Source organism: Phocoena phocoena, chromosome 2 (genome assembly GCF_963924675.1).
Source record: "Phocoena phocoena chromosome 2, mPhoPho1.1, whole genome shotgun sequence".
Taxonomy (NCBI): Eukaryota; Metazoa; Chordata; class Mammalia; order Artiodactyla; family Phocoenidae; genus Phocoena; species Phocoena phocoena.
In genome coordinates this window covers 172,513,009-172,534,233 of record NC_089220.1, presented here as the reverse complement: position 1 = coordinate 172,534,233, position 21,225 = coordinate 172,513,009, and the positions used below count along the sequence as shown (strand labels likewise).

The 21,225-nt window shown below is 44.2% G+C and overlaps 1 protein-coding gene across 1 annotated transcript in view; it reads left to right on the top strand.

The window, feature by feature from the left end:
• CUBN (cubilin) overlaps positions 1 to 21,225 on the top strand; it is a 263,719-nt gene that overhangs the window by 76,270 nt on the left and 166,224 nt on the right. The window contains exon 28 of the mRNA XM_065870957.1: positions 12,378 to 12,528. Within this exon, the coding sequence (XP_065727029.1) occupies positions 12,378 to 12,528 (151 nt within the window). The remainder of the gene's footprint in view (positions 1 to 12,377; positions 12,529 to 21,225) is intronic.

Genomic DNA, 21,225 nt, shown 5'->3' with positions numbered 1-21,225 from the left:
AAAGGGAGAATCAGGCAGCTGGGAGGGGACCAGCGGGGCCTCGAGCAGAGTCAGGGATGTGAAAAACTAGTGAGCGTTGGTCACTATGAGCGTGGTTAGGCCTCTGTGTCTGTATCTGGCAGTGATGGAGGTAAGGATTCGATCCTCTCACGGAGACTGGGAGGCAAGGGGCCTGTCCTTCCTAATGGTTTCATTTCAAAGGAATGGAGTTTAGATCCTTGAGAAAGACACTATGAGTTGTAGGAGATACATACATAATACATCTCAAAAGGACAGGAGAAGGAGTCACAACTTTAAGCCCTTTTTAGTATGTGCTCCAAGAAAGGGTGGTCCGGGGCCTATCCCCAGGTGTTGGCTGGGAGAAACAGTAAATCCTTTAGGCGGCCTTGCGCTTTCTCAGGCGGGCAGTTTGAGGGGGCCTGGGGTCATCCTGGGGATGTGACCTTGGGCTGTTAGAAACTACGTTCGTGTTTGTTTCGGTCCTTTAATTTGGGGAGAATAAGTGGATGAAATCATTTGTGCTGAGACTCTGAGATTCTTTATAGGCCAGGGTTGAGGCTTAGTCGGGAGGAAGGCTCAGAGGAGCTTGGCTCGAGTCGGGTCGAGGAGAACATCTGTCAGAACCGAAAGGACACAGCGTGTCTGAGGCCAAGGCTGCGGCTCCCAGCTGGGCAGGGACCTGCAGGTTAGAGCCCTGTGTGCAGGTGCAGCGTTCCAGTGACCGCTTGGGGCAGCAAGAGATCTTCCAAGAGTGAGCAGAGACAGCATGCTGGATTGGCACTTTGCCACACTCTGGCTTCGAGGATAAGTGGGAGGGGTACGAGGAACTTTGGAGATTCAGAAAGAGCATTGCCGCAGTTCAGGTGCGAGATGGCCAGCCCTTCACACGGCTGTGGAGGGGGAATGTGTCAACGACAGGGGATTTGAGAGCGCCTGGGGGGCAGAATCAATCGAACTAGACGCACAGTGGATGGGGTGGGCGTGGTAACACGACGAAAAGAAAGACATCAGGATACAGCCTGATAGAACTGCATGCAGAGCGACGAGGAGAGGCAGAGGGGCCTCCCTCAGGGTGGAGACACTCGGGGGACACGAAAGGCAACATTCCAGGGGATTCCATCTTGGCCCAGAATTCTAACACCTATTGGACATTTGTAATCCACAGAACATTCTTAGGGAAACATTATTCTAGAGATGCTTTCCAAAATTTGTTTCCCATTTTTATTCTCATACAAAGAAGCAAAATGTTCAAGTTCGTGAGAGATTATAAAATTCTCCTTCACATCTCAAACGTCTCTTTTGAGAATTACAGTAATCATAAAACATTTTAAATCAACTACACTCCAATAAAAATTTTAAAAAAAAGAATCACAGTAATCAATATCTACTATGTGCCAGCCACTCTTACAGACACCTTGATAGATAATTATTGCTTATCTTCAGGATAATTTAGCAATTGGGTGGTTTTGTGGTCATTCACAGACAGGAGGACTGGGCCGCAGGTAGGCAACAGTACTCACTCTAAGATCACACTGCCAGGAGGTGATGGACCCAGGTCGCAATAACCGGCAGGCTCTGAAGTTCACTTGGGTTCAAAGCTTTGCTCTTTCTCACTGGCTGTGACCTTGGGCACAGAAGTTAACCTCTGGCTTCCTCGGCTTCCTCATGTATTAAATGGCAAACATACTTACAACTACTCACGAAGTTGTTATAAGATCAAATGAAGCGATCTGCACAGCTGGCAAGTATGAGTACTCCGGAAATGTTTATTATTCCTCCCCCATGCTCACCCCACAGAGAGGATAACTCCCTCTTGGCCATTCAGATTCTTCCTCCTACCTTTCAGGACGCTGTCTCTCCATCTCTTGGACGAGTCGTCTCCCTTCCTCGTGACTCGTCGGTTATGAGTGGCCATTCCTCCCTCCTGAGGTCCGACTTCCACTCCCAGGCACAGCCTGGGTCTGTTTGGCTCCAAAAGTTCAGAGTCTGTTCTCTTTCTCTTCCAAGTGTCCTTCCTCCACCATTCAGCTCTTGGGAGGACTTTGACCTCTTTTATCCTTTTAAAGACTTTGCATCCTCTCTAATGAGCAAAGTGTCCACAGATGCCTGTGTTTTCATCACTGCTGGTCTCATGAAGACACAGCTGATTCTGTACAGATCTCACACACAATGACCTCAGTTTCCCAACGTTTTGGTTTAAAGGTAAACCACAGTTGGAAGCGGCTCCAGACCCTGATCTTCCTGTTGTTCTTGGGGCGTCCCCTGGCATTTGAACTGCTCAGGCCAGCTCTCTCCTATCTGCAGACTCTTGTGCATGCTAATAATAAACGAAGATTTACTACCTCACCTTGCTCACTCACTGGAGGATGTCTCGCAGGCACTCAGTCTCCATAATAGAACATGAAATCTTGCTCAGTAGTCTCGGCACCTGTTTAGTTTGGTATAGTATAGACTCTGGAGCCAGGTAGCCTGGCTTTAAACCCGGACTTCGCCACTAACTAGCCGGGAAATGTTGAGCAAGTTATTTAGCTTCTAAGTGGCGCACTTTCCCCATCTGTAAAATGGGATAGTCAGCACAAAAGAGTTTTTATATATAAAGAGACTGGCACATAGTAAACACTTACATAATGTCATTTTTTTTTTTTTCCTTTTTTGCGGTACGCGGGCCTCTCACTGTCGTGGCCTCTCCTGTTGCGGAGCACAGGCTCCGGACGTGCAGGCTCAGCGGCCATGGCTCACGGGCCCAGCTGCTCCGCGGCATGTGGGATCTTCCCGGACCAGGGCACGAACCCGTGTCCCCTGCATCGGCAGGCGGACTCTCAACCACTGCGCCACCAGGGAAGCCCACATAATGTCATTATTTGCCCCAGCACCTTAGTTAGGTATAAAGAAATTCCTAAATAGAGAGCGTTCGGTTCTTTAGGCTGAGATATAAATAACAGTTCATTTCTCAAGACATTTAATTTTCCTCTTGCTTTCTGTCTACAGCCTGCTTCACTACTGCATTTGACAATTCTCACAAAGGGTAAATTATAAATGATAAAGCCAACATTTTGGTCCACTTATTTTATTCCAAGCTCTATTAAGAAATATAGTGAAGAAAATGTTGATTCCATTGAATAATAGGAGTTTGGGGTAGTATCACTGTTACTTAAAAAATTATTTGTGTTACTCTCTGTTATCACAGAGAATAAGGACTTTGCTGTATTTTTGAATTTGACAATTCTTTTTTTAAAAAAATAATTACCAAGGAAGGAAACAAGAAAAATTCTTCTCGAGTTGTTGATGCCTTTCAAAATGCTGAATTACCTCTCTATACCTGTTTCCAGAATTCTAAAATGGGGATAAAAATGTTATCTGCATTATAGAGCTGCTAGGAATTTTATTTTATTATTTAAAAAAATAAATTTATTTATATATTTTTATTTTTGGCAGCATTGGGTCTTTGTTGCAGCACATGGGTTTTTCTCTAGTTGCGGCGATCGGGGGCTACTCTTTGTTGCGGTGCGCGGGCTTCTCATTGCGGTGGCTTCTCTTGTTGCGGAGCACAGGCTCTAGAGTGCAGGCTCAGTAGTTGTGGCGCACGGGCTTAGTTGCTTTGCTGCGTGTGGGATCTTCCCGGACCAGGGCTCGAACCCGTGTCCCCTGAATTGGCAGGAGGATTCTTAACCACTGTGCCACCAGGGAAGCCCCTAGGAATTTTAATTTTATTAGGTAATAACATGGAAAGGGCTTAGAGTGATACTCAGCACAGAGTAAGTGCTAATAAATATTATTTATCATTTTCTTAAACATAAACACAATTTCATGGGTTATTTGATTTCCAAAACAGCCTTCCCAGCGTGATTAGCGTAGATTGGCCCCACCTGTTGAAAGCAGGGCTCCCTTTCCCTGGCCTCACAGATTTCCTCCAAAAGCCACAGGGCCTGGGTATCCGAATTGAAGAGTGGAGTAGTTAAAATCCTGTTTGCTGGCTGGAGAAATGCAGAGAAGCAGAGGAGATCTGACGTCTTAGCAGTGATTGATCTGCACTGACTCTGTTATCATGGCACTTCCATGGCACACTTCCTGGGCAGATGAATCATGTTTCCTGGAACTGTCTGTCAGAGGAAGTTTGCTTCTAGGACGCCTGGCATTTTGCTTAGAATTCAGAGATAAGCTATTTCAATTCTAAGGACAATCGCTGTTCAAAACCACACGTAAAAAGTGAAAACAGTGTGCCAGACTATTCAGCTGAAGACTCCCTACCGGATATGAATCTAGCGTTGGCCGGAGCAGGACCATGATTCAAAAGGAGTTTAGCATGAAGCGTATCCATTGGTTAATTAAGCCAGATACTTTGTAGCGTCGCTAAGTGCAACGAGAAGCATTTTAGAAGAATTTTAAGACTCCCAAGTAAAATGCCCAAGTAACATGGGAGTTTTTTTAATTACAGAAAATTTAAAGGAGAGATGTTTATTTCAGTGTGATCAAAATCCCTTTCCTCAAAGGCAAATGCTGATCACTTGTCACCATCCCTCACGATGAAGAATCTTCATGTGATTGCATTAATTTGCTGCAGTTGAGGCAAATACAGCAGCCTTCCAAAGAGAGCCTTGGCTCTCAGATTCAAAAGAAACTGTGTGTTTCCCCTCTCGGTATCTTCTCCAACATGAAGGACAGGATCAGGTTAAATAATAATCAGACCTACCAATCATTTCCCCACACTACCCGCAAGCCAGTGAAAATTCCATTTGATGCTCAAAACTTGAAATTGCCCTATCCACACTTCCTTTCCTGGTGGTCCTCACCGAGCTCTGCTTCTCAGACCACAGGCATCGGGTCTCTTCCATCATCCAACAGACACGTGGCAGAAGCAGAAGGCTAAATTCAGAAATCAGTGGTCATTGTTGTGGATTTCAGTTAATTACACTGATTGACTATGTTTTACAATGGGAACAGTTTCCACCTGCAACATTTCAGAATTTTTTCAAAAATGACATCTTTACCCTTCAGTTCTTACGTGTACTTATGTACTGAACAGGCTTTCTTCTCCCGCCCTCCCTCAGTTGGGGTAGAGTCTGCATGGCAGGGCTTTCGGTCCTTCCAGCTCCAGGTTCTAAGATTTCATGCTGTGCTATAGGTCCCTCCCTGTTTCTGAGTCCATCTGTAGCAGATGGTTAGGCTTTTAAGAGGCAGAATAATTTTTTTTAAATGTTGAGTGCTTCACATTAGCGGTAGAGTTGGCAGAGGGAAGGCTGTGGTTCATGGAATTAAATGTTCATGTACATACGAGGGAGAATATGCTTGGCTTTCAAAGCATTTCACTTCCCACTAGGGAGGGAATTAGGCACTTATTGGTCCATCAGTGACTAACAAAACTTATGTTTGTGAGAGCTTTTTGGTCCCTGAACATCTGAAAGAATGCTTTTTTAATAACGAATTAGTCTAATTAATAATAAAAACCTAGTTATGATTTAAAAAGGAAGCATTGGGGACAAAATATGGTTTTAAATTAATGCTGGAGGAGATTACCTTATATAATAACATTTTAATGGGCTAATTTTCATGGATAATCTTGAGACACATAAAAAAGATTGTGGAGACAGACAATATAATATTTTTAGTAGACCAGCTGGGTATGTGAGAACCTAAAAGCGTATGGAATTCTGACACTGGAAAAACATTACCAGTGCACATCTACATTGCTATGTCAGTAGGTCCCCAGAGACAATGCTTTAAAAATAAACTTACCTGATTACACAGGAATACAGGCATTGCAGACATTTTAGAAGATATAGAAAAACCTAGATAAAATAAAAATAACCTAAATTACATCATTACTGATAATATTTGGTGGTACTTATTTCCTGTAGTTCCAGCCTATATATTTATTCTATTTAATATTTGAAGGGGATCATTTTGTACATACTGTCCTACAATGACTTTTTTACATGTAACAGTAGCTTGCGAATGTTTCTCCTTGTTACTTATTTATCTCCTTGTTACACCACAGCATTTGCAGCATCGAATGTTCCACCATCACAGTACAGCCACCCATTCTTATTGTAAAACACGTAGAATCTTTGCACATTTCCACTATTATAAACAATGCTGAGATAAAACATCTTTGTAGTTAAACCTTTGCATACATCCATGATTAAACAATGATTAAACAAACAAGCAATCCCAAATCGGCCTTTGTGGCTTCTAAAATAAGTAATATGTAGAAAGCAAAAATAAATACCAGTGCGCTATTAAGAGGGGACAGCAACTAGCCACCCCAGGGAAAGGAGACTATACGGTCTGTGTTTGAGACAGACCTGTAATTCAGAGTGACACAAAATAACTCAGAATGTGGTCTTTCAGTGGTGCTTCTTTGTCTCCTACAAAGCGCAGCACTGAGTCACTGTTTCCTTTTAGATGGTACCTCACGCTTCCGGCTGCAGCCTGCAGCACATGGCAGTGCGTTTCCTGGGCCGGGGGAGACGTGTGCCTCTGTATCCGAGGGCACTGTGAGAGCGCCCCGGTGTCTCACGGGGAGCCTTCACCTCCAGGGCCATCACGGCGCCCTCTAGAGCCTACCACGCTCTGCTGATGTGCTTTCCTTTAAACCTTTGCCTAATTTACCTCCACAATTGGATTCCTTTTTTACCCGAGGCTCTTCTCACCCACAATGGGAGCCTTTTACCCTACTTGATGAATCTTGCTTGACAATTTCTCCTATTGTTACAGGAACATTTCAAAGTCCTTCAAATTTAAGGTAAACTCTGAAAGTTCCAAGTTTATCCAGGAGATTTGTTTGTAAACATTGGACAACAATGTTCTCAACAGCTGTTCTAATAAAGAGGTTCCCATAGTTCCTGGTACACTTGTTTTTTGGGTGGGGAAAATCTGAAGAGGTGCTCCAAGAATTCACCAGTTCCCACTCCTCTGGAGTTCCAGGGGCCAAGCAGCCAGAGCTGCAGGCTGGCCGGACGGAAAGGGGAGAGGAGGCTGCAACAGGAAAAAACACAGGTAGAGCCACTTTGCTTACCGGTGGTCTCTCCCTGATCCGCTCACCAGGGCAGCCTTGACAGATTTCCCAGTGTCCTCTTCGCCACCAGCCCTGCCATGATCCACCATCTCCCTCCACTCAGACACACACTCCCTGGTCCGCCTGCCCCACTGTATGATCTGTACTGGGCTCTGCTCCCCACACACAAAACCAGGTCCTCATAGCAACACGCTGCCCCTGACGGCCATCCATCTCCTCGCAAGTGATTCATTGATTTGTTGCTTCCCCGTCAGGTCTGCCAGGGATGATTTCTGAGAAATATTTCATGTGAGTCAGTTCAAGTTCTTTCTACCTACCCATCATATTTTTTCTCTCAAAACTATTTCTGGTATGGTTTCTTGAGAAACAAGGTTGGTTCCCTTTGCCTCTGACCAAGAGTTAGAATAACATTTGGGGTACTTTCCATATGCCAGGACTCATCCTCAACCTATTACCTGGTTTGTCTCATTTGCTAAGCACAGCAACCCTATGAGATAAGTACCATTAAGATGCCAAGTTTACAGAGAAATCTTAGCTTATGGAGGTTACGTAATTTTCGCAAGATTATATTCTAAGCAAATTTTAGTGCTAGACTAGACTTTGAATCTAGAGCCTGACGCTGACCACACTGAATATACTCGTGTGTTCCTACAGTAAAATTACTGTCCGGCTCTCAGTTGAAATATAATCTTCTACTAGTGACGCTGACTTCAAAAAGCCACTCTGTGAACTCACTGAGTATAGTTCTCAGAAATGTAACTATCTTCTTTACATTGACCAGAATTTTTGCTCTGTAAAGCCATCAGGGATTCTCTACTATACCTAGAATTCTCCCTCACGGCAGATGAATTATTTCAATTACATATTAAACTCTAAAGGATAAAGTTCTTTGGGGGTTTTTAAAGATTTGTTATAGGAACTGGACCAAACATTTTTTCTGGAAGTTTCTCCATATTTTAATGATACCATCTCAAAGAAACTCTTGATTTAATTTCTTTATATGGACTATGTTTAATTCTTACGATGAAACCTCCACTATAAAAATGTTGTTCTTCCAGAAAAATTTCAAGTAAATAGGAAAAACAGTAGTTAGAAAAAGTGTGAATTCGATGCTGATGTAAAATAGAAAGGGCTAAGTTTTAGTTGTTACTCACTGTGATTCTAAAGTGGGTTTAGAAAAGAAGTCTATCTATACATCCCAAACTGAGATAGGAGACAATTAGTTATAATTTCATTAGGATCACAAATTTTCAAAATCATAAAACCATCTAGCAACAAAGAGGCCCTTGGAAAGCACACTTCTGTTCTGAGAGTTCTTGCAGTTTATAAAGTTGAGTCTTGCTGAGGGAACAGGTTACACATTAGCTGACCCTGGGTTTCTCCAGACTTGAGTTCCAGTGATTCGTGAAGTACCTACAAAAACCTTAATCTTAAAAAAATCTCACTCTTGTCAGTGATATGTCTTTGGTTTTCTGTCTTCCATTTTGTATGCATGGGTCTGTACTATTTAGGAGTCCACGGATCATTTCATGTTGCAACCGTAGTCAGAAATCTCTAATGGTCTCATCAACTCTGCATGCACCGAATTATCAAACCCATGCAAAGGAAGTAGATAGAAATTGGCAAGCGAGACTTCTGCAAGAGATTTCCTTCCTCTCTGAGTGTTGTAAGAGTGGTTGAGATGTTTCAGGGTGATGCGGGGGTGGAAGATCTAAAACACAAAAACCCTAAAGGAATCTTCTCCTGAAGAGGATAACTGAAAAGATTCTACACAGCAGGTTTTGTACATATACATATCCACATCTGAAGATACATTAAATGGCAACTTGAAAATGTAAACAGCATTTCAATTATTAAAAAAAAAAAACAAACCTCTAGACACAGTTATACAAATTCGATCTTCATATTCAAAGTAAGAATCTCAGTCTTCCACTTCTTAATTTCTGCTAGTCCCCTTCCTATGGACTCAAGGCCTCAAATACTGTTCAGATGGAGTAAATCTTGGGGCTTTCTAAAAGCCGGAAATGGTACCCTTAGCGGAACCGAGCCACATGCTGGCCAGGAGTCCCAGTGAGTCACAGCTGGGATGGCCTGTGGTTAACATTCTGCTCTGAAAACAGAATCAGGAACAGCAGGCACCCACTGGTTTCCACGGTAACCGATATTTGTGTACTTTGAAAAATGACTGTTCCTTTTTGGGTGGTAAATTTAACGAGGCAATGAATTGTTGAGGTGACGTTAGCCATCTGTGTGAGTATAAACAAAAACCCGTGATTTAATTAAGTGTAAACGTTAGAAAGACATAAAATTAAGGGTGTGGGATTTTTTCTTCTAGAGAGGTATTTTTCTACACTAATTAAGTCATTAATTTATTTGACATTATATGTATTTTCATCAACGTCTATTTGATGTTTATTTCAACGTATCATTCTCTTCCCTCCAAAGGCAAAAAGAAACTACTTGTTATTCACCACTGTTCCCCCCAGACCCACTCCCTTTGCCCCCAACCCCCATTCCATTCACAGTGTGTTATTTAAGAGCCACTGGGATCAGGGGCTCTCCTTCAATGAAGTAATTCCATCCGGAAGGAAGAAAAAAAAACATTCCCTCCAAGTCACGTGAAAGTGTCACGTTTCTTAACCTTACTGAGCTGGGGGGCAAAAGCGCTACACTCTGTATGACCGTGCACAGAATCTAAACTAGGGCTCCTCAAAACGTTGCTACCTAGTTTTTCAGAAGATCCATGAAGCTTAAGGCAATTATAGCTCTAGAGAGATCTTACCTCATGTTTTGTTGGATAAAGATGAAGTAATTAAAGTTTTGGTCACTGCAGTACAATCCAAAGTTTAGAATGAGCCTTTTGGAGTGGAAACCAGTAGAGCGTTTTCTTGTTTATTATGCTTTGGCGTGAGAACAGTATGTTTATTTTTGTACTAATTAGTCTTGAATTGGAATTCATACCCTAGGTTTAATAGAAACTCTGTGGCTGAAATAAATGCCCTGCAGTGAAGCAATAGTTTAGGAACAAACAGGTTACCATACAGACCTTCTTCCCCCTCTACCTCCTGCAGTGGGTGGTGGGTCTGGAGATGGGGCGTGGAGGGCTGTTTTTGTTTCCTCCTCTTTTTATGTGGCTTTATTCTTTCTCTCATTTTTGCTCCCCCTTCATGTCTTCTGTCAACCACCTACAGTATTAGCGGTTTGATAATAAATACACATATTCAAAGCAGCAGTATTTAAAAAATTAAAAGGAAGCTGAAGGGACAGGTCTGAAAACTAAACCTCATCTTTATCATTTGCATAAGATGCTTAAGTTTAGTACTTAAGAGTGAGTGATATAATGGACTTCTGAGTTTCTCTTTTTAAATCTCAACTGACCTTCCCCGCGCGGCACAGAAATGTACGGCTGATCAGCCGCCCGTTTTGAGAACTCAGTGAGATGACCCAAATTTAGAAACCTGCGATTTTTATTATGACCTTGAACAAGGCCCTTCTGCAGAGTGGCCACAAAGGATGCAGACCTTTTGCTGCCTGAAAGGAGCATGCTGAAGGTTAGGACTGTAAGACCCGAACATGTGTCTAACTGTGCAGTGTTAAAGTAACAATGCAGATTAAGTGCCATTAAAATCAATGCAGCTGCCGGGGAGATGGCTGTGTTCTTTCTCTGAAGCTGTTGTATGGGGAGCCTGCCCTGGACAAAGCCCTGTGCTAGGCTGTGAGGGGATGTAAGAGGTAGTCTGGGCTCTAAGGAAACTCGTAATCAGTAGGGGAGAGAGACACACATGCCTATCACCAGAATGTGCCCATTTCCACAAAGAAGCACGAATGAAAAGCTGAGGGGTTTCAAAGGAAAACTAATTTATGACCGGCGACAGGGATTAGGGAAGGCTCCATGGAGGGGCTTCGTAGAATCTGATTAAGAAGCTTTCCATGCTCAAATCAACATACTTCAAACAGTATTTTCTATCATAGCATTTCAATAAATAAAAATAATTTGGTCAGTGTGGAATTTATTGAATCCAGATGATACATTTACATACAGACACGCACAAGCACATACACTCACACGTGTGTACTCTCCAAGAGAATAATAAAGGAAGTGCATGATCAGCCATTTTCCATTTTTTTATAATGGGCAGCTCATCCCAAGGGTAACTGGAACAGAGCATTTAATGTGGACATTAAAAGAAAATGTAGTGGCCTGAGTCATGAGGAAGCCAATCCTTTTGGATTATCATTATTTTTACCAATTGAAGAGATATGGCAAAGGTGTTTATTTTTCTAGTTTGGAGATCTGTATCTGATGAAATTAGGCAGATAAAAGGTACCCAACAGGATGTATAAGTACCTCAGTGGGGAAATGGGCAAAGACCTCAGCAGAAAAGTTGCAAGAGAAGAAAAAGAAATGCCCAATAAACATGAAAGAAACTTCAACCCCAAAGTAACAACTTAAGACAATTACAAAAAGAAAACAAATTTTCACTGTTAGCGCCAGTTTTAAAAATAATGGCTGTCATAAAATATTTCCATAAACTGCTGGTGGGAGAATAAATTGGTGTAAACTTTCCGGTAAGAAGTTTAATAATATATATCCAGAGCCATGAAAGATCATGCTCTTTAATTCATTCCCTTTATAGGAATCTTTCCTAAGAGAAATTTAAACTATCAAACAAAGACATATTTATTGGCCCCCAGGTTGGAAATATGCTAAGTGAACAAGAGTAGAATTATAATGTAAATCAGCCTATTAGTAGTATTTTTTGCCACTATTAAAAATGTTTACATAGACTATCTAGGGAAAAGCAGGGAACACAATTAAATGTGTAGCCCAAATTGATACACACACATATTCCCCTGCATACATATGTGTATATGTACATATACAAACAAATGAAAAAAATGTTTGTAAGAGAAGCTTCTGGTATTAACAAAATATTAACTGTGTTTCTCTTCAGTGGGATTAATTTTTGCATCTTCCTTTCAGAGTTTTCCAAAATGTCTAATTGTTTATAGATAGTATTTATTTTAAAAATTTATAGCTTACAGTTACAATACTGTTATTCGCTGAACATCTCCCATGTGTGATTCATATGTGAACCCATCTCACCTGGCCCAGCATTTCCTTCTTCTGCGCCTGGATTATATTGGGTTGGCCAAAGTGAACTTTTTGGCCAACCGATAATTTGGAGGGACCTCTCTGTATATAATTATCTATTTTTAATTCCTGTACTCAACCCACCTCAGTAGATTTACCCGTAACTTTTGAACCAAGGAACAGCTTTTGCTGCATGAGTGGACTTTGCTTTTTCCATCTGACAAGCCCTGTAGGTTTTCACACTGGGAGGTCTCTCTCTGATTGCAGCTCTATGATGGCCCACGGCGCATGGGGCGCTATTGTGGAGCAGACATTCCACCTTCAGGGAGCACCACGGGCTCCAAGCTTCAAGTGCTGTTTTATACCGACGGGGTCGGTCACCATGAGAAAGGATTCCAGATGCAGTGGTTCATCCAAGGTAAGCCCTCTGCTGATCTCAGTTGTATTTGGTAGTTGCTATTTGACCAAGAACCGTTCCCTTTGCAATTCTATATTTGGAAACAGTACCATTCACGGATAGTGGAACTGATCTTCGGTGGCTGTGGGGTGCCCATGGCCGTGGCAACTTGAAGCGGGATCTCAGTTCCTCGACCAGGGATTGAACCCAGGCCGCGGTGCTGCCCCGGCTCTCGTCTGCTTTGTAAAAAGAATTTTAACAAAGAGGTGGAAAACAGTGAAGCAGGTAAAGTGTTTATTAGGAGAGGAATACGTGTGGAGAAAGCACGGGTGGGCTCAGGTTGAGAGAGGGAGCTGTGCCTCTGGGGTCGTTTAAATCACTTATATGGGGCAGTTCTTCCGGGTCTCCTCTGGCCAATCATCTTGCTTTGTCTGGCTCTGAGTCCGTATTTGGTCTGACTCGGGGCCCTCCCCTGTGTGCGCCTGCACTTTTTAGCAAAGATGGATTTCAGCTCAAGGGTCTCTGGGAAGTTGACAGAACATATTATGGTCTGGCGCCCCCTCCCTTCTCCGAGTCCTGAGGACCCTTTATGTGCATGTGTAGTTTGCGAGGTCTCCTTGACCTCAAGAATGGGAAATAGGGTTTCCCTGGTGGCGCAGTGGTTGAGAGTCCGCCTGCCGATGCAGGGGACACGGGTTCGTGCCCTGGTCCGGGAAGATCCCACATGCCGCGGAGCGGCTGGGCCCGTGAGCCATGGCCGCTGAGCCTGCGCGTCCGGAGCCTGTGCTCCGCAACGGGAGAGACTACAACAGTGAGAGGCCCTTGTACTGCAAAAAAAAAGAATGGGGAATATATGGTCTCTCTATCTTCTCTCCAAGCAGGGCTCAGCTCCTCCTTGCTCCTTCCATTCTCTTTATCATGGAGCGGAGTCTGTCCACAAGGGACAGATTCCAGCTGCTCAGCCTGGGGCCCATCTATCTCCTGCCTCAGAACCTGCGTGGTAATCTAGTGCCAAGCCTCAGAAAGTTTACTCAGACGTTGGTGGCTCTTGGAGAGTTGAATCCTGTTGGAGTTAAGACCAGAAGTGAAGTCCAAGTGGACAGGATTTGGGTAACTGCTTCAGCAGGTGCAGCCGTAAATCGCTTACGAGAAAGGAGGAAGCAGAAGGAAGTTTCTAGGGGTGAAGGCCTGTACCTGGGTGTGGCAAGCAGGTCACAGGGTGCGATGGAGTCTCTCGGGAGAGTGGAACAGAATGAGATTTAAGACTCACCCTGACACTGAGCAGAGAGGGAGTGACGGGGATAGAAGGGAAGGAAGGAGGGTCGATCAGAGAGAGAAGGGGGAGGGAGAGGACTGGGCTATGAGGGGAACCCGAGCAGAAAGCTTGAGCCAGTGATGCACTAAGCCAAGAACAGGGGTCACATCTGCCAAACGAGTAGGGGCAGGTAAAAGCCTGCCTACGAACTGGTGATTCCCAAAACAGGCAGGGATCACCACTCCTCTGAAGATGAAAATTCGTTTTCAGCGCAAGTTCTGAAACTTCTAGACTGACCTCATGTGGGCCAGTCGAAAGGCAGAGGACCCCAGACAGTGTTTCTCAAACCCTGGTCCCCCAAAGCAGCAGTAGAATTTGTGAGAAATGCAAATTCTCAGGCCCCATCCCAGAACTATGGAATGGCGAACTCTGAAGGGAAGCCCAATAATCTGTGTCTTAACTAGTCTCCCTGGCGAGTAAAGTTGAGGACCACTCTCCTAGAGTGACCTAGACCTGAAAAATATAGTCCTCGTGAATATTATACAAGCAGTTCTAGGCCAAGAGCTTAGGGCTCACTACTCTGATTCAATCAACTTGAAAGAGGAGTGGAGTTGCCGTGTTACACCTGGAATCACACACAGACATCCTGAACTGTGGTTCTGCTGTCACAATCAGGGGTGAGCCCAGGGTGAGCATACGTGAATGTGTGTTGAGGGTTTTTGACATCATAGCACATGTATTATAGGCATCGCAGCACTTTACGCAACTGAAGAACCCTGTCATATGCTTGAGAATGTACGACGTTCTATTATTATGAACTGGAGCCTGAGTGTATTTCGTGAAAATCTACCTATAGGGTTTTTCAGTATTTAAAAATATTCAGTGGTAATCCACAGCTACTTATAACTTGAAATACAGATTATAAATTCCCAAAGTGCATGAGCTTTGATAATTAAGCTCGTAGAAGTTCGGGATTGTCCTTTTCATCAAATAGGTAGATTTAACCTTGGAATGTCAATTTATTGATCTATTAAATGAAGGAGCTGGATTGATTCATCTCTGTAATGCAGCCCGTCTCTAGTATTGTGTGATTCAGAAATAGCCTGACTCTGAGGGAACTAGAGACAGTGTGGAAAGACCTAGAAGAAATGGGAAAATCTTGGGACATGGCCCAGATTCTGAAGGGCAAAGGGTATTTTCCAGAACGGTGTTTCTCAAGCTTCCACATGGATATGCGTCACTGGGGATCTTGTTAGGATACAGATCCTGATGTGAGGGCTGAGGTAAGGCCCATGGACCTGCATTTCTGAAAAGCTCCCAGGTGATGCCGTTGGCGTGTCTCTGTAGACCACACTCGGAGAGCTTTCTCTTCTCTAATCTCTGAAGCGGTGAGGTTCTTTCTCACTGGGGCCCCAGCCCTTATCCTACTGACACTGAGTCAGAGAGTGGAAAGTAAGAAATGCCAACCAGGAGACCGAGGCTCGGGGCCTAGGGGCACGGTCCTCAGCCCGAGATACACACAGGAATTGCCTGGGAGTTTTCACAAGTACCGGTGCCTGGGTTCCAACCCAGGAGATAGGATTCCATTGGTCTGTGGTGGGACCTTGACTACTGCTAATTTTGAAAAGCTCCCTAAGTAATTCTGCCATGCCGCTAGGAGAGAGCATTGTAGGAGAAGCGATTCATTTTGCTGGCGATATCTTTCTCCTCAGTGCGCTGCTTCCTCTCCCCTCCAGGCCGTTGTAGCCGTACTAGTCCAAGGCCACACTAAGGACTTCATGGTCATTATTGGCTACCCTGGACGACTGGGTTTCTCCAGCCAACACACTAGGCACGGTTTTGAGTTTTGGTTGGGAAAATTTTTTTCTTCCAGTCCCATTTGGAATCTGTCTTCATTTGGGAGAGTCAAAGACATCCTCTGTCTATTCTCGTAACCTGTTTACTATTTCAAAACTTACTCCCAACTGCTGAAAACTTGCTAAGCTTGGAACCAGAGTTGTGCAACAAAATTTTGCCAGATAGGACCAGAACTGTGTGCCACTAGATGTAAATTATGCTTGGGAAGAACCTTCTGGAAGGAGACTGTTAGTGGTCTAGATCTGTGCAAAATTCACTGTCATATACTATAGCTACGCAATGCTGAGTTTATACTCAGCATCTGAACTACGTCTGTAACTCGAGACAGCCAAGAAGAGGGGCCGACAGAAAAGAGAAGGGTCAGGGAGGAGGCCTCCAATGGAAGAGGTTCCCTCACTTCTCACCTGTTGTTGGTAACCTGAAGACATAAATCTGATTTCTAGTCATCCCTGTGTTCCTTCCAGAGATACTAAGGAACTGTTTGTGTGTGACTCCTGCCCCAGGCCTGGTTCCTACACTCTGGGAGCTCACAGGCGACTGGGGGAAGGAGCCATCCAGCCAAGAGGCACATAAATAGACATGAAATTAGTGGTGTGATGATGACACAGGAGCATACAAAAGGGGATTCAACCTGCACAGGAGGCCAGGGCAGTCCTGCATGAGGGTGCAACTTTTGAACTAAAATCTAAGAATAAGCAGGAGCTAAGGAGGCAAATAGGAGAAGGAAAAGGGCTCCTAGTAGAAGAAAGACCCTGTGGTGGGAGGGGGCAGGGTGCGCGTGGGGATCCACCCGTCTAGGGCGGCTGGAGTCCAGTGTCACAGGTCCAGCAGGAGGGTCCGGAGAGCGAAGCAGTGGCCTTTGGGTCCCTCACTGTTAGGGGCTCGTGCAGGGACGGGCTCATACCCTCTCTTTCCTGTAAACCCTTCAGATTTCAGAGAACTATAAGTTTTTTCTTCTTTTTATGCATCTCTATTTGGGAGATTATCTGGACGTTGAGCTTTGAAGCATTTATGACCTTGAAGTATCACATGTGCATACAAAAAAAACATGTTTACTTGAAATAAAATGTTGGTTTTCAGTTCCTTTTTTTTTCTTGTCATTTAAAAATTTATTTTTATACAATTTTAAAGTTTACTTTCCATGTACAGTTATTACAAAATATTGGCTGTCTTCCCCGTGTTGTACAACACATCCTTGAGCCTGTGCTACACCCAATAGTTTGTACCTTCCACTCCCACCCCTATACTGCCCCTCCCCCCTCCCCACTGGTAACCGGTAGTTAGTTCTGTCTGTGAATCTGTTCTTTTTTGGTTATAGTCACTAATTTGTTGTGTGTTTTAGATTCCACGTATAAGCAATATTACACAACATTTGTCTTTGGCTTACAGAGAAATGAGTTTTGAGTAGCATCTGGAAGCACTGAAGCAACGTGGCATGTTGTGGGATCTGAATACAAAATATTCAATAAGTAATATTCATAATAATATTCGTAACTAAATATTAAACAGATACAAGGTCCAGAATACACTTAAAAATTAGTCTCCATTTTAAATTAAAGAGAAATATCCTTGAATGTTCCTGTGTGCACAACACGTGTGTCTGTGTAGGTAATTCAGGAACGTCGTCTGAGCGCAGCCTCTTCAGATCCGCATCTCAGAGTCAGGCTCCAGCGCTGGGCCGGGACACCCAGGCTGACACTGGCCGGGAAGCTGCTCTTCCGTACGGGCCAGAGCAAGTGCCTTTAAACTCTGAGCCTCTTTTCACTAGAATCAAATCTCCTTTCAGGCCCTCTTCCCCCTCCCAGTCTCTTCCAAACTATGCAGTGAGAAGTCCAAAAACCTCCTGGTTGCAAGTTCAGAGTCTGCAGTGGCATCATTTCCTGACCATTGCTGCCGAAGAAGACTCCCCGTGTGCTTCATTCATGAGGCCAATTAATAAATAAACCCGCTCACAAAATGTGCCTCTCTGTCGCCCACACAAATCTTCTATTTGCTTTGAGAAAATGGCTCTACCATCGGGCTTTCTTTGTGGGCACATCTTTAAAGTGGTGTTGCGGGTGTGAGATTAACCACACTGCATTGCCTTTATGCAAAGCATCAAAGAGAATCCCGCTCTGCAAAGAAAGAAATGGCCACAGTTGCCCTGTCTGGCTAAACGGTGTGCAGTATTCAGCGCTGACAGCATTGTCTGGGGGCTGAATTTGGCCTGGCCTAGGGGACCTGCATCTGGGTTGCTGAAGGGAATATAGAACTTTCTGCGAGCTGCGTGAATAGGGCCTCCCGGCCAGCTGCACAAAGCCCTCGCCTCTTCTGATCACGCCTCCCAGGGGCCCTCTTTCACTTGGCAGTGGAATCTGGCAAAAAGCAAGGTCAAGGAGCTTTGTGAGTGAAAGGGTGACATTTGCAAAGGGAGAAAACCCCTGAACTGGGAACAGCAGAGGAAGGGCGAAGTGCATGGATCAGGGGGTGATGTCACCCTGGGCTTTCACAAAGGAGAGAGTGGCCTTTTCTCTGGGGAGATAGATGACATCAGCCTCTTGAATGGGGGCCGGTTCCATTTTCTCATCTCTTCAGCTATTAACGAGATTTCTCAAGCCTTGAGGGTTTTTCAGAGATCAGCTCGGGGTTTATAAAAACTGTATCCGGATCCTGCATGGCTGGCTTGGTTTGAACAGGAGCCAGTGGTTTCTTGACCACCTGTGGACACGCAGCATGGTATCAAAGCGCTTCTAAAAGATGCATTTTGAGAGCCCTGGCAAAGAACCTCCTTGAGGTCAGCAACATTTCTCGTAAACCTTCCCTCGGTTCTTTCCCTCCTCGCATGGGCATTTCAGTAGTCTTTGCTATTGTTGGTCTTTCAGGGGAATTCCATCTAATTTGTCGTTTTTTATTCCTTTTGTGATTTAGAGTATCTGTGCTGGGGTTTCTGGGAGGCTCACCCTTTGAGGACAAAGGTTTTATCTTTTGTAATTCAAAGAACAGTTTGTGGTCCTGCATCTTGTGTTAGTGATTACTTGGGGCCTCTGTGATATGTATTGAGGACATGTTTTCATTCAGTCATTCATTCAACCAACCAACCAGAATATATTTATTCATGACCGGGTTCTGGGCTTGGCGTTTATAAAATGTAGAGAGTGTATTTGTCTCCTCAGACTGCTGTAACAGAATACCAGCTTGAGTAGCTTAAACATCAGAAGTTTATTTCTCACAGTTCTGGAGGCTGGAAGTCCGAGATCAGGTGTCAGCAGGTTTGGTTTCTGCTGAGGCCCCTCTGTTTGGCTTGCAGACTGCAGCCTTCTCGCTGTGTCCTTACGTGGCTTTGTCTGTGTGAACCTACTGATGGCTCTGTGTGTCCAAATTTGCTATTCATATAAGGAGGCCAGTCGGGTTGGACTAGGGTCCATCCTAGGAACCTTATTCTGGCTTCATCACTGCCGTAGTAGCCCAATGTCCAAGTGCAGTCACATTCTGAGGTACTGGAGGTTAGGGCTTCAGTGGGTTAATTTTGGGGGAGACACAATTCAGCCCATAACAGAGAAGAAGGAGACAGCATCCTTGACTTCAGGGAGTTGGTCAGTAGTAGCGGAGACAGAAAAAGCAAGTGCAGAATCCATGATCCATGATGCTGGGGGGCCGGGGAGGAGACCTAGGCTGGCCGCAGGGACTTTGAGAGGCCCTCCAGGCCGATTTGATACTTGAGCCGAGTTTTAACGAATAAACAAGAATCAGTCAAATCTCTGGGAGAGGGAGGCATTTCTAAGTAGAAGCAGGGAGGCTTGGGTTGATTATGGCAAAGATTTTCAACCGGTAAGTATTTCGGCTAAAGCACACGCTCCCAGCACCCACACCAAGGGGGTGAAAATTGCTTCTTGGGAGGGTGAGAATATTTTATGCTTCGTGTATAAAGCACCGATACATAGAGTACATAGCAGGTATATATTATATCTGTGATATTAAATTATTTGAGCAATCAGGAAAAAATATCCAAAAAGCCTCCTTAGAAGGGCAATAATGAACACGATTGAGAAATACGGAGCTAAAAGGAGGATAGAAGGTGAGGCAGGACAAGTTGTCGAAGACCAGTTGATGGGAGCCATCGCAAGAACTTGGATTTTATTTCCCGTGTCTGTCCTGAGCCCTGCTTCTGCACCATGCAAACATTCACAGGAACCTGGAGGTGCTCACCAGGAAAGTGATTTTTTTTTTCTTTTTTTTTTTTGCGGTACGCGGGCCTCTCACTGCTGTGGCCTCTCCCGTTGCGGAGCACAGGCTCCGGACGCGCAGGCTCAGCGGCCATGGCTCACGGGCCCAGCCGCTCCGCGGCATGTGGGGTCTTCCCCGACCGGGGCATGAACCCGCGTCCCCTGCATCGGCAGGCGGACTCCCAACCACTGCGCCACCAGGGAAGCCCCAGGAAAGTGACTTTTGAATTGTGGTCAGCAGAGACTCTGTGGCAGGCTCGTGAGGCCAGGGTGTGAATCGCGCAGTATGGTCCTCAATCTCAGGCAGAGACCTTTCTCTCTCCCAGTATCACTTCCTGCTGGGCAGTGATAGAAGGTCACAGAGAAAGAAGTGGTAAAACACCTCTCCCACTCTGCCTCTAAGGTAACTTCAGCTGCAATCAAGAATGTGCCCTTTGTTCAGTCAATCTGTAAGCAGGCTCTTGGTAAAGACAGATGGGGGAAAACACAGACTCCTGTGATTGTTTTATGATGTTGTGTGATATGAGATAAAGAAATCTTGTTCAGTGTGGGTCAAAATTTCAGTAAAAGAGAAGCTTTTAATAAACATTAGTTCTGTCTAATTTAAAAGTGATTTCCCTAACTGCTAATTAGGCTTTCTCTCACATTTATACATGCTCTATCCCGTCCTATTTATCCTGACCACTTAAGCCCATTTGATATTTTGGACTTTCACCTTTGTGTTACTCTTAGAGAATGTTTAAGCCTGGAGACTGAAAGCGAGTACAGTCTTCGTGGAGAACCAAAGCACAGATTGCTGTATTATGATACTGTGTCTGAATTTTATTTATGGCGAGTTCTCACTTAACATCTTTATTGGAAAGAAGTTCTTAATGGATGATGCTAATGTAAAAAAAAAATCTGTTTATAAATTTGTAAAAGTGGGATGATCACTTACTAAGAAAATCCTGCAGTTTTTTTCGCCTTGGTTTCACAATTTTTCCAGCAAGGTCCTAGTAACCAGAGGCAGCATTAAACCTAGGCAGACATTTCGCTATGAGTGGAAAAGCTAAATTCTGACATTATTTGCCTCCTTGACGACAAAGGAAAATACACACACACAGGGTTGACCTTCATGTAATGTTGGCTCTGAGTCTCGTATCCACTGGCAACCTTTTAGGAGTCTGGCATCCCAATTCCCACGTCACTACTGTTTGCAGAGGTTGAGCTCTATTTCCATTGCTACTCTTTCAAACAGTTATGAAAAGAAAAAAGTAACCCTCAAACAACCATGACCTTCCCAAATCATATATTGCACAATTTGTAATAGTCCTTGAGACTTGGGCCAAAAAGAAGGGCTTTCTTGAACCTTCTGTTTGTGTTCTGGTTCCTTAGCAACCACACCCCTGATAGATACTGCACATA